Below are 14,641 nucleotides of genomic sequence, written 5' to 3'. Positions count from 1 at the left end.
AGCTCAAACACTCAACACCTCAGCACAAGAAAGATGCCGCCCTGTCACAGCAAACCGCTCCCCACTGATAATAACTCAGGAAACAGTTATGATTACGGATAACTTCATTTGTGGGAAAGCCAGCCACACTTCACAAGATATTTAAAGGCCACGTCAGACATCCCGTCTGGTTAAATGAGAGAAAGCGAACAGAGAGTCACTCAGAAGAAAAGATCCATCCTGAGCTGATAGCACTGACTATTAAAAACCAGACAGCATCACCACTTTCCAGAATTAAATGTCACTCAAACAAGCCCACAAAGTTGGATGCATGTGAACACAGCCGCTGTTTACCTTCGAAGGATGAGAGTGCACTGAATTTAATAAAGACTTTAATTTGAATCTTTCATCAAAGTTTCCCAGTTGTATTTTAGCTCTGAAAGCTGCAAAACTATGCTAACCAACAACGCTTGCAGATGCAGGGAAGAGTAGTAAAATAAATAAATAAATAGATGCAGGTAAATCTCAGTGAATTAGAATATGCCTCCCAGTGAAGTTCATTGTCAGAGTAAATGTACCATTTAAAAACAACAACAACTTCATAGTAGGCATTAAAGCTTATGTTTTTATATTAAAAATCTTTTCTTTATTGGTTTAATGTATTATTCTAACCTTAAATTATCATAATCTTTATTAACAGAAAGAAAGGCTTGAAAATATTACTCTGTGTATAATTAACCTATATAATTAATGTTTGAGTCACTGAAATAATATTCTAACTTTATTACCGAGATGCATAAATAAAGAAAACTAATTCAAGCAGAGCCAATTTGGACAGTTTCTAACATGGATTCTGGAGCATTTTTCATTCAATCTAACATTTCCCTTGTGCTGTTTTTTGATTGCTATGCTTCGTTATCCTACGTAGAGTAAATGTTCTGCTGGCATCACTAGAATCACTTACATGCCAGCACAAGTCTTACAAATGACCTGAGATGGAGGATGTGGCTCTGTGCCCAGGGAGGCATCTGTTGGGGAGCAGCACAAGCAGGTATCTGCCCAGAAAAGGCAGAAAATAAAAACATTGCCATACGTCACTGCTGACTAAAGCCGCTAATGATGATATCCGGTTTGACGTTTCCAACTTTGCACTAAGCTCTGATGTAGCTTGTAAATATATTATACAATTATACTTTTAAAAACAAACTACCTGACAGAACGATAAAGATTTGTCAGGAGTGTAACTAATTTTGAGCCTAATGTTCACACAGGTCTGTGTCCACGAAACTTTCCATGAACAGAGACTCAATATTTATCAAAAAACATTTAAGTGTTAAGTAGAGAACGCAACCCCTGACAGCTGTGACACCCTAAATAAAAGATTAACATATAAAAAAATCATAATTGAATAAAAGAAGGAAAAAACACACAATGCTTTGCAGTAGAATAAGGATATTTTGGTCTTTACTTTCAAACATGATTAGTAGCTAATGGATTTGCTTCACTTCATGAATACATGCTATCCATGAGATTATTATGAGCACACTTCAGTTGTTCTACTACTTGGCTTTAAATAAGGGGGAGCTTTAACATCAGATATCTCAGTTGAAGAGCGAGCGCTCATGTGGCTTAAAATAGCTACTGATTAAAGTTTTTTCCAGCTCATTTTTATTGGAGCCTAAATTCTGCTCCATCTCTTCATCAGTTTCACTCCACACTATTTAAAACTGTGCAGTCTTTCCAAATTGCATCAGATAACCAGGCTACATAGTCATACACTTTGATACTGGAGATCACTGACATCTCGGAAAATATTTACAAGATGTAAAAGGGAAATTCGACACTAACTTCTTTGATTTCAGTTGCGCTTTGAAAACAAACAATAATCATAAACTGTCAGGTCTGTTATTGTTCTGAATCCATCATGAAGTTTTATACAAGACCTGGTTTATTTCAGGAAAATATCTTAAAATAAGATAAGATTATTAAGCAACATATCAAGCTTTAGACAGAAAGGGGGGCTTCAATCCATCAGCCAAGAAGTCTGCTTCAAACCCGCCTAAACCAACAGGAAACTATTAATAACTAATAGCCTCCATACATGCTGTTCCTCTATGTAAATCCTTTGGGAATGGTCTAATGATAAATTTCTATATTTCATCATTAGTATGTCAGCAGTTGTGTTTTCCTGCAAATCATTCATTTCAAAAGACCTATAATTTTCGTTTTCCTGAACGCAGAAGGTTTAAAACATAACAGCTCTAGGTTGTCACATTTAGTGAGCAGTCGTCTGCTGTGATGTGTGAAACAGCAACATGTGCCAAGTTGATAGTTCAGTCTCTCAACATTGTAACACCAACATTCCCGTGGCTGATATTTTTAGACCGGCTTTACTTTGTTAAGACACAGCAATGCACATTGTCTAAATATAAACTCATTAACCCTTTAGAAAAACCAGACACTGATTAATCAGTTCTACATATTTTAGGTGGATCTGGGATTCATAAAGTAGCATCTATCTGAGCCGTTCAGTAAATCAGAACAGAGAGGAAGAGAGGTTCAAATTTCAACCAATCGGATCTGATCCCGGCCTCCCCCAGCTGTCCACTGTCCTCCACCTTACGCTCCCCTTTAATCCCCGGAAACTTCTCTGTCTTCCTCTATTGTGGGCCTCACCCACTCACTCCACCAGACCCACATGCCTCCATGTCTGTGCTTGTGGTTTCACAGCGTCACTCACCATGGTGCCAGTGTTCCTGCCTCCTTCGTCCTCTTGCTCTTTCACACAGCGTGTCCTTCTGGCCTGATATTTACAGAAATAGTCACGATAAGTAACAATGATGTGTGGGGAAACAAACTAGCACTAAAAGAAATCCAGTACATGTTGAAGAATATGTTGGAGGTTTATGTTTTTACCATGTCTACACACCAAAGGAGACAATATAATCTAATTTGATCCCATTTCTGCAATATTCTGTTTATTTGTCTCAATTAAAACGCACTGGGCTGCTGTAATCCCTGTCAGGCTTGTATTTATAAATCAATGTGTGTTTTACTCACCAACCAAGCCATCAGCATACAGCCAAAAAGGCTCATCATTGTCATACACATAACGAGTCTGGGCAGAGTTTGTCCATCAGGTCAAATTGTTGGTGGCTTAGAAATGAGCAGCAGGGATCACTGAAGTCCCAAGATGCCACACATTTGTTTCACTTGCAGACAAGGTCACTCGGTAAATCCCTGATCACCTACTTTGCTGTGAGTCAACTCAGACATTCGCTCCTTCCCACAACTTTTCTGTCCACCCCGATTCTCTCAATCCCTTCTCTTCTGCCTCTATTTTTAACCGGCTTAGCAGCACTAGAGGCATGAGCGCTTTATTCTCTGCCTTATTCCTCACTCCTGGTTACCTGCCTGCCAATTCACAAGGTCTGCTAATCCTGTAATGGGGCAAATACTGAGAACAGTTATATTAGTAACAGGGTACAGGCTGAAGGAGTTCTCTTCAGAGAAATGTTCCTTAAAATTACGTATAAAAGCCTTTGATCCAGTTTACAGCACATCCTCTTGAAGTCCCAGCATTTTATGGCACCTTGAAAAGAATTCAAGCACCATTAACCGTTTGATATTATAACCTCACTTTTCACAAACCGAGTGTACGTTGGAAGAAAAAGTTAAAATCTTTGCAAATTAAAATACTGTATCAGGAGTAGTAATCTTTTTGGGCATGTCTCTGAGTTTTACATGCCAATAGAATATTTTGGTACATTTTTTGGACCAAAACAATCCAAAATGACACATTCCTAATTGGATTTAGGTCCGGACTTTGATTATGCCATTCTAGCACATTCTATTGAGGCCTCTGAATTAGGCAGAGGTGGACCTGTACAGGAAAGAGGTGAGTTCTTAAGGCAGCTAGTGGTACTGCTTGAGGTTTCAGTGCAAAGGTGGGTCTGAAAAAAAGCGCATACCACACTTTTCATATTTGTGTTCATTGTAAATTTAAAACAGTGGTTATAAAAATATTTAAATCTAATTACACAGAATCTACAACAGCAGCTATTTAAAAAAAAACAACAACAAAAAAACCGATAGTGACCAGTTTCTTAAAAATGCTCAATTTACTGATCAGCAAGTAAGACCACCTTTATTTAAGCAGAAGTTTGGACAGCTTCTCTGTTGTTAGCATGCAGCTGTGTGCTAGCACAACACCAAGAACGAGACATCAGGTGTGTTGGACGAGGGAGACATCTAAGAGTTGCAGAACAGCAGCCCTGGAGGACTGGATTTGAAAACCTCTGCTGTTGTGTGCATCAATGTGAGAATAGTTAGAAGACAATTTCCACATCTGAATCCATCATTCTAGAGTTGGAAATTTCTGGGCTGACGTCATCTGGGCAGATGAGACTAAAGCAGAGATTTTTGATCATAATGCATAACACAATGTTTGGCGTATACTAAACACAGAATAATTATCTCTTTCTAATTAGCCAAAGCCTGGACATCATGTGGTCAATGATTCAACAGCGTACCTCATCAGCATATTGACGTACTTTACAGTAAAACGTGAGGCTATCTGCCTTTGCGCTGAAACTTGGACAAAATTGGGTCATGGAACAAGACAACGATCCAGAACACAGAAGAAAATAAAATAGTTTTACAATGGCCCAGTTAAAGTCCAGCCCTAAATCTGATTTTTTTTAAAAAACAAAAAAAACAACCTGAGATCTTTGCGGCATGTTGTCTCTGTCCATTTCCTTTTTGAAGAATACTAGTGGCAGAAAATCTTTAAAGGAGAGAGATAAGAACATAAGGAAAATCAGGAAGAGAGTGAGGATATAAGGAGATGACAATGAAAGGATGTACATGGAATAAAGCAAAATGAATTGGATATGGAAGGAGGGACACAATTTACAAAAATAAGGCGTTCCAATGGTGGAGTGATGAGGGAGGAAAGATAGAGGGAAGATCTGATGGTTGTAAGGAAGGATGAGAGGAGGAGAGGAATAAAGGACACACGGAATAATAGAAGGTAAGAAAGATAAAAGTCCAAATAAGACCAAGTATGCAAAAGAGAAAGGATGGAGGAGATACAGAAAAGTACAAGGAATGGTATGTAAGGAAAAAGAAAAGGGAAGGACCAAAGGAAGAACACATAGGACAGAATGTCAGAAAAGAAGGCCAGACGTGTCAAAGGAATGAAGGACAGCTTTTAGATATTGGGACAGAGAATAATGTTTTGAAAAACGAGTATGTTCCTGTCCTCCAATTCTTTTGTCTCCATATCGATCCATACCTGGAAAAAAAAATACAGTAATTTCCCCAGACTGCACCGGAACCCTGACTGGCCATTAGCTGCGAGAGACATGATGTCAGCGATGGACCCATTAGACATTCAGTACTTCTGAGAAGCTTGTTGTTCATGTGTGACCAGAATACAGGCAGAGGGGTAACAGACTGCAGAGTCATGGTGTGCCGCTAGCCTTCATCTACAGCAGCAGCAGCTCAGGCTAATCTGCAAAGGACCAGGCTCATTCAGGACACAGTGGCACACCATACCAATTAATACTGATAAGCTGCAACACACGAGTCACTGCTGCGGCAGAGATATCTGCATAATCCCCAAACTCTGCATCTGTAAAGGGAATTATTTGCTGTGGTTAAAGTGCTCAAACTGGATCACCTTCATCTGTGAAAAAAACCTTCATCCTGTGCTGCTGGAGTGTGATACAGAAGGAGATGCAGCTCAAGATAGAAAGAGGTGAGTCAGACAGGATGGGGGGAAAGCACCAGAATCCGCATCAGTTGAGCCACTACAGTCCTCCGACGCACCGGAACCTCGTCAGGTTCCTCATTCTACCATCATCTCCTGACAAAATGGCACAAAGCGACACTCATTAAGCAGCAAGAGCACACCACACTGTAATGGGTGTTTTCTGTGTTGGTCATTAGGAGTCGAGACCACTCCGCTCTGCTCGCTCACTCGGTAAACACTGCCCTCTGGTGGGGAAGGCGTGGAGCAATAGCTGGGAGTGGAGGGAAATAATGCTGCAATGAATACAAACAATGAGTTCAGAAACATTAAAATTTGTTTATTGAATCAAGAAAAAGGAATTTGAAAACTTAATTTACACATGAAATATGATTCAAACCTGAAGTTTTCCAGAATAAATCACCAGTTTATAGATAAAATTAAATATGAAACACCCTCATGGCACCAGCACAAAGAAAACCCTCTAAATTCATAAAGGAGAATAATTTAAATATTTCAACCACTACTACTCTTAGTGGTCTCTGTGTCGACGCCATTTTGACCTCTTAAACCCCTAATCCTCCATAAGAGATTCATTGCAACAGATTCATGGTTATAATCCAGATTTGTCTTAATCCAACTGAAAACACTGCCCCACAAAGTAAATAATAACAATAATAAAAAACAGGTACAAAGTTTTTCAATGGTCAGACATGGCAATGTATTTAGCAACCGTGTCCTTCATTCGGTGGCTTTAAGGAATGAAGGACACGATGCAAAACGTCTGCTGCTCAAATACAAAAATATGGCTCTAAGGCTGTGCGCCCAATCTTCATCAAAAAGTCTAATAGGAGACAGAAAAAGCTGCAGGAATATGTGCTAAAACATGATAAGACAGCAGTTTAAAAACCTAATGTCGTCACGGTCTGTGGCTCTCGTCTTGGCGCTGCCTGATTAACTGCAGCTAATGGCTTCTCTGCAGGGCGCCTGTGTGAACACAGACTTCATGCCAGCTGGGCTTGAAAACCAACAGATGCACCTACCAGGATTTATTGGTCTTCTCCTAACCAAGTTCCATCTATAACCACAGCAGGTAGGAGTATTTGATATTCTGTATAAACAGGTTGACATCATCAGTTATAACATGGCCACGTTTTGTAACTGTATAGGATGCTGGGATTTTAAACATCCAGTTATTTTACATTCTTGTGCAGTGGTGCACAGCAACAGTTTGCATCTGGCTCAACACCATAAAAGCAACATATCTGAACATTATCATCTCACAATAAAGACTACTGGCAACATGGAAGAAAATATTCACATTCACAAAGTTATTACTCTAGAAAAGAATGAAATTGTGTCCTTTTTAAACAGAAACGCACCCAGTCATACACACAAACATTTCGTTCGACGACCCTCAGACGATCATGGCGGATGATATAAAGCTGTCTCCGCGGCTGACGGGAAAATTCCCGTTATTGTCCTGAAGGTCACTGTGTGTGTGCAGGTAAGGAGGCGGGACGTCATTGTTCCTAGGGTCATCCCAACCTGAGGGGGCACCAGAGAAGTAAAGCTCTCCATCGTGTGATCCAAGTTCGCCATCGACGTCATCTTCCTGGTAGCCATCGAGGTCCTGCCAATGACAATATAAGTGGTGAATGTTTACATTTGTTCCTGTCATGACTGGAAGAAGAAAACAAAACCAGAAAAAACACATATTGCACCTAAAATTATCCAAACCCCATTGGCTAAATTCTGACTTGCTTTAGTATTTGCAATAAAAAAAACAGGGTTATATATTTTTCATAGGTGCACATTCATGTGCACCATGAAACCTCAAATTCTAGGACTGCTGTGGGTAAGTTTTCAATTGCATGTTAGAAAAAATGGATGCAGAACAGATAAAAGACTAAATATACAGAAAGAAGTAGAGTTTGGGCTTTATTTGATACCAAAGGAGGCTGTTCTGTGGAGCACTGGGGTAAGACTGGAGCTTCTTAGGCCTGTGGTGCTGTCATCAGTAAAAGTAATTTCTAAAAAATATGTTTTTATCCACTTTACTGTTCTATAATTTATTTCCTGCACATTTAGAGAAAACGTTTGCTTAAAATAAATCAATTTATGTATTTCCTGTTCAAATACATGGAAGAATTATTGGACATAGTGATTAAATGTGCCAGAAGTGAGGCACAGATGGCCCATTGCTGTCTCTCTTTAAAAATCCCACATACATATAATATTACATATGTTCTACAGATGCGGACACTTCACAGTCTGTCTAATACATGTAATGAATGTGTGACATATTTAGTCTGAGCAGCCATGAATGCACAGTAAAAATCTGCAGGGTGGACCAGAAACTGATAGGGGGCAGTGCTGAGCCCCATAGGCACAACAGGCAATAAGTGTCTTTCTCCTTCTTCTCCTCTTTCAAAGACTGTAAACAATCAGAAAAAATACACTTGGAATAGAAACAATCCGAATGATGGTCCGTCTCGAAGTTCATCTCCATTGAAGCAGCCAGATTTTTAAAAAGTAAGGCAAACAAAGTTTTTATTTACAGCTGATAAAGATATTTGTGGAGAATGATTGGCACATAGAGGTTATATACAACATATGCAACAATTACAGGTTAGATTGTACACATTTTTAAATTGTAATTAAAAAACAAGACAAAAAGCAACATTTCTTAAAAATCAGATTTTTCACCATCAGAGTTTAATCTGAGTGAGTGGATGCACTGTGAAGTGTTTTGGAGTCCTTGGACTTGGTAAGGCGTTCTATACATGCAAGTAACTTACCATTTTCCCCAATTTGACAACAGGTGACTTTATTTAATTTTCTTGCCGTCATAAGGCTAAATTAAAAACTTATAAAATAAAAATATTTTAATCAAGATCAAAACTGAAATATAGGATTGTACTTTTGTTCTATATATTTGGCTCTGTAGCAGTCATGAACCTCACCACACATTGCTGAGGCTGCTAATGTTTCCAATATAGTCAAAATAAATGGACGTAGAATTCTATAATCTAATACAATCCCAACTTTTTTTAGGTTTTATGGCCGTCATTTATATTGAATATATCTTAAAGTAGTCATATCCTAGATTTTTACATTTTGAGGCATCCCATATCTTGTAGTATGTTGATTTTTAGTGATGCACGGAGACACATTTCTTTAAATTCACTCATGGTGGAGAGGAAAACAGAGTTTTGAAATTGGGAAGCTTTGAACAATAGAAAAATGACAAAATAATAAATACATAAAGCTTATGTGCAGACATATAAGGCTGCCACTGCTATATCCAGGCCACCACTTGGTGGCGCCACCAGATGAGGAGGATTGCAGCAAAACTAACAGCACTTTGTGTTAAAACTTTTTTTTCTTTCCCTTTAATAAAATATTATACATTGGTTTAGACAGTTTATGCTGACCTCCCCATCTTGCTAAAGGGCAGATAGCTAAAAACATTTAATAAATAAATCATAACGCTCTGGAGAAGAGTTGAGTAATATGATGAATATTTGATAGAAGCTCACAGGGGCCTTATCGGTGTTAGGAAGAACTCAATTATTATCCAGTAAAGTTAAAATTAAAGTTGTATTAATTTATAGTCAGAAAGCGTTCTCACCGTGACGGGCTCTGGGGTTTGGGTGGAGTAATACTGTCTCTGTAGAGGCGCATCCTGGGTCACTGGGACATCAACCGGGTACAACGGCTGTGACTGTACACACAGAAACGCATCAATCAATACATTTCAGACGATCAAATCAAATCTGGGTTTCTATCTGACAACCTGACACAACTGTCTGGACGATAATCTTTGTCTTTACAGCGCTTGCATGTGACTCACGCTGATTTTAGAGCTGCTGGTCTTCTTGGGAGGAGGGGGTTTGTACTTGGGAGGACCCCTGAAACAAAACACACACAGCTGTCATGTTTAGTGAGTCGCACAAATGTGAGGCACGCTGTATGCCGTGCCGTCTGAAGGGAACAGATTTACACAAAAAAAAAGAAAAAAAAAGTGAAGTGAAGTGAAGCGGAGTCGTCCACGCTCAGTCGGTCACAGATACTCACCCTAAATGGAATTTGTTTTTGCGTTTGCGGTAGATGGCTATGCCTGTTCCGATGGCGGCCAGGACCAGAATGACCCCGATGATGCCGCCGATGATGCTGCCCGTGGCGGAACCCTTTTGCGGGAGACTAGTTTCTGGGAAATAAAGAACGGCATGAAATTTAAAAGTGTTTGACGAAACAGTAACTACATACTCTGTAGACCTGACGCAGGAGTGTTTCTGCAAAGGATAAACAGTACATCCTGTAGTAGTTTAGCATTTCTTAAAGACATAAGTACTGCATTTATACTTCTGTATAATGTTTACTTACAAGTCAAGTATGAGGTGAAATTAGTTTTATGTATGGAGAAAATATAGAAAACAGTGGAGCGAAAATAAACTAGATTTTAAGCAGGAGTTTAAAGGGATATGTTATGTTTTTTTTTCTTAACTGGAGTTATGTAAGCTCTCCACCTTAAAAATAGATTTCTGTCTGAAATAACTTTGCTTAGGACAATGAAAAGAGAAAAACACACTAGTACAGAACATTCCTTACAGATCTTCTTCGGTCACACTAAAGCAGTTTTAGTCAAATTTTAATAGAGCGTGATGACCTTGGTAAATATTAATGTGCTGTTTTTATTGTTTATCCATTTATATCAGAGAAAATCAAGCCAAACTGTAGGAAAAAAGTAAGAGCCCCTAAAACGTACAACTGGTCATTAAGTCATTTCAGTAGTTAGTGTTTTTACTCCACTATGGAGGACAAAATCTGGAGGCTGGATGTTCTCCATTAGGATTTTCTACTAGAGAGCAGAACTAATGGTTCCACCAAATACATCAAGTCTATCTGGGCTTTTAGTTTTATGCCACATAAAAAGGAGGCTCACCCAAATAGCTTCTCTCTCACCAAGTTAAAAAAGTTATAATAAAAGTGGCAATGATGCTTTTCTATGTTAAATAAAAACCTTCGGATGTACATTTTTGTTTGTGATTTTTGTGTTATTGCCTGAACATTTAATAATCCCACCACATGAATATGTTCAAGTGTTATAATAATTTTCATGGCCACAGATGTATTAAAGGCTTGCAGACTGCTTCTACAAACATTTGTGAAAGAATGTGATCCCAAGAGTTCAGCATGGTTCAATGACATGATGCTGCCTCTGCAATAAATCCACTGAGGAAGTGTCTTATGTACTAAATATCCCACAGTTTTATACAAAAGTGAAAGTGGTTGGGTACATGGATGATCAGGTGCATAGGGTTCAGGGGTCAAACTCTCTACAGAGTAAATATACAGCTTCATGTGTCCTTCAGATTAGCATAAGAGGGAGTTTTATGAAAGAGGCTGTCATTTATCTGTAGTGAGCAGCTGAATGCAAGCCCCAACCATGACCTGAAAAATTTATGTAATTTTTGGGATGAATTAACAGCCAGACCTTCAACTACAATATCAGTGCCTGACCTCACAAATGCAACTCTGAATGAATGTGAAAATCTTCCCATGAACAAACTACTGAACCACATGGAAAGTCTTTCCAGTCTTTAAATTGTGTTTTATGAGTGAATTTTTTATTTTTGCAATACAGCATATCTTGAGAATCTTATGCTGCAAGTATTCAAGCTCCTACAAAGAAAGCACAAAATTACTAGAATTACTAGAATTCACCGTTTCTAACCGTTGTCAAGGTGAGGAAAGCAAAATGATCAAATTAAAACAAGGTAAACATCAGAGCTGCACTCCTCTGTTTCAATAATCATATATTGGCTCCAATTATTTGCATGACCTTTTCAAAACTCCAGGCTGCTCAGGTTGGAAGGCACTGATTTAACAACCACGAGTATTAATGAAATGTCATGTAGCACAAGGCAAGAAGATATCAGACGATATTTCACTTCGCTATGAGTAGCTTAATAAAACGAGGGAATAAAGAAAAAACACTCAGTGACTAAGTCGGGTGAAGAAATGCAGGGGTGTGAGTGTGTGTGTGTGTGAACATGTGCAACACTGCTGCTAAAGTACAAGAGGGGTCTTGATTAGAGTGTCGAGTCACAGGGGTGATTAAAAAGAACCAGAGGAATCACGCAGAGGCTCGACTAATGAACCATGTCCACGCTGAGCATCAGCCGCTTTCAGACAGACACACACACAGAGAGAAAGAGAGACGAGGCGTATTTACTGAAGGTGCAGCTCGACTCATTATCTTTGGTATTCCTGGGGGATTATGCTAATGAGGGGGAGGTAAAGGGCAGAGAGGATCTGAGGCTCATCTGATGAGAACAAACTCCTCGTCTTAGTAATTGGAGGGGTCATGATTGAGTGTTGTTAGCCTTCTAATTACGATTCTTTTCCAACAATAGACTACTTTGAACATCTCCTAAAATAATTTCCATTCTTTCACATGCACAGAAGCTGCTCTAATGATCCCGTCTTCTCGGAGTAGTCGTTACGTCTCGCTACATCACCTCCAAGACCGACCCAGCACGATCCCTGCTGCTCAGAACAAAGCTGTGGGTTTCCTCTCTCGTTGGGGCTTTATATTCTAATTTATGAGAGAGGGGTTTATGTGCATCATCATCACATCACACTTTCCAAAAATTTATCATCGCAATCCCACCTCTTTTGAGAAGAAGTCACAAAAATAATCACAAAGCTATAGCATATTAAATAAAACTGTCTCCACAATCAGAGCTTGTCTTTTGATGAGGTGAACTGAGTTAATTGTGTTTTCAGGAAAAGCTCGCCCTGCTCATTTCTTGTCACCAAACCCAACAAGTGTGTAGTTTTCATTATCAGAGTCACAAAGTGAGAATACACTCACAAGAGGACATATTTTATCCGCCAAATCAAACACTTGTGTGATTCACTTAAGATCTTCCAGAGCTCTTCTTTTTGATTCCTATTATTAGATTTAACAATTCTAAACTATGAATCACTTCTGCAAACATTTATCATAATTAGAGGCTTAAATAGTCAGAAATTGTGTGTAACCTTTGATCTAAACGTGTCCAAGCAGAAGCTAGGACATGAACAAGAAGCTATAGAAAAAAATTTGTCTGACTTAATATGAAGATTTTGAATTTAAAACAGAATGAAATGAAAAATAAATGAAGAGTGAGAATATAAAGATGTTCTTTTGGATTTGAATAGAGATGAACAGAGACTGATTTATTCAAAGAACAGAGAACGAAGCAGCTTAATGAGATTTTTAGTGATCCAATCTGAAGTCATGTCAAGTCGACCAGATTCCCCACCGTCAGAGTCTCATTTTATTTTATTTTTCTCTTGTTAGATCAGAAATCTGAAGACATTAAAGACACGGGGGACCTCTTCATCCAGAGAGAAACACCTTTGAGGCATGTTGGTGTAATTTTATCCAAGTCCAGTCAAATACTTGGTATTTGGAGTTCAAATGTAGTTTTTAGATACAGCACCAATTATAAACATGTATCAAAAACCTTATCACTGTGTTCATTGCAACAGCAAAGTTACAAAAATTGTTTCAAGTTAATTTATTAAGTGTGAAAAACACCATAAGTGACATATCACCTGATTGGCACCCAATCCTAGGAAATATATCATGAAGTTTTGGAAAATATTTTTCATTTTTTAAGCACATCAGAGAACCTTTGATTAGTAATAAGCTTCCTATTATTCCCGACTATAAATATGCTCCAATAAAGAGGCCGTTTTCTCTTTTTAAAAATAAAAACTTAAAACTTGTGATATTAACATATAGAAAAAAACAATTTAAAGAACATTTCAGGTGTTTTAGACATTTGTCCAACAGTTGTGGATTTTTGGGATCTTCTTACAAAATTATACAGATACAGCATGTTTATACTCCAAGTATTAGCAGAAATAACCAGCAATTTATTTTCTGTTTATGCTTTTTGTGTTGATATAAGATCTCAAGTCTTATTTTGAGATCTGGAGGAATTAAAGTTTGAAGGCCACCATTTAAAACAGCCAGCAACTTCTCCTTTAAAACTGATACAGAAACATGTTTCTTATGAAGAACAACCCTGATAAACTAAAACTTTTTCATCAAAACTTGTTAAAAATGGGAAAAGATCTGATTATGACAAAGCTATAGTTTCTTAAAATGATGTTTATTTATTTCTTTGACACTAATATGCCAAGAACAGATAATTCTGGGAGCCCCATACTGTATTAAATTGAGAGAGGAATAATAGAAAATCGGTCACTCCAAAATAAAAACACACACACACACACAAAAACAAATCAAAAACAGCTTCCAATCCAGGATGGGCAAAGGCCCCCATTGCCCGCTGCACACAGATAATCCTTGTACGCAAAGAGCCTTGAATAATGAATAGATTTTGTTTTTGTCTGCCAAACTGAATTTTACGCAAAAATTTCAAATCTAAAAAGTAAGAAGTCGTCCCTAAATCTGAGCTCAACATGCAATCCTTGCGTCCTTGCTTTGATGCAGTGACGGCCCTCGGCCTCATGGTGGTGCTACGTCTCTTCAGTACAGCAGCCTCTGCTGGCCTCACGGCATTTTAAATACCTGCCTTTCCCGTATTGCCTGTATAACCGCTTCCTCATTACAGCGCCGTCTCTGTTTATCATCACGCCAACCTTCTCATTTTTCAGCTCCCAGCGTTTTTTCTGAAACGACACTGAAGCCCTCTCTTTCTCTCCCTTTTTTCTTTGCCTCTTATCTCGCAGCCGTCATTATCCAACCATGTCATTTCACTCAGCAGGTTTCAGGTAGAAAGTGATTCCTTCCCTTCAGATAACCTCTGATTGAGAATAAAAAAAAATGCTGCAGGAAATAAGGCTCAGTTTAAAGGACTGAGGTGTGAGAGTGAAAGAAGTGAC

At 38.5% G+C, this 14,641-nt stretch overlaps 1 protein-coding gene across 1 annotated transcript in view; it reads right to left on the bottom strand.

Annotated features, from left to right (window-relative positions):
* Window positions 1–6,050: 6,050 nt before the first annotated feature.
* Window positions 6,051–14,641, bottom strand: part of LOC102231310 (nectin-2-like) — a 121,034-nt gene continuing 112,443 nt past the window's right edge. The window contains exons 7-10 of the mRNA XM_023331531.1: window positions 9,812–9,944; window positions 9,588–9,645; window positions 9,366–9,458; window positions 6,051–7,364 (exon numbers count right to left, since the gene is read on the bottom strand). Coding sequence (XP_023187299.1) covers window positions 7,149–7,364; window positions 9,366–9,458; window positions 9,588–9,645; window positions 9,812–9,944 — 500 coding nt within the window. The 3' untranslated portion in view covers window positions 6,051–7,148. The remainder of the gene's footprint in view (window positions 7,365–9,365; window positions 9,459–9,587; window positions 9,646–9,811; window positions 9,945–14,641) is intronic.

The sequence above is a fragment of the Xiphophorus maculatus genome, chromosome 3, assembly GCF_002775205.1.
Source record: "Xiphophorus maculatus strain JP 163 A chromosome 3, X_maculatus-5.0-male, whole genome shotgun sequence".
Taxonomy (NCBI): domain Eukaryota; kingdom Metazoa; phylum Chordata; class Actinopteri; order Cyprinodontiformes; family Poeciliidae; genus Xiphophorus; species Xiphophorus maculatus.
This window is presented reverse-complemented; position numbering and strand designations above follow the sequence as displayed.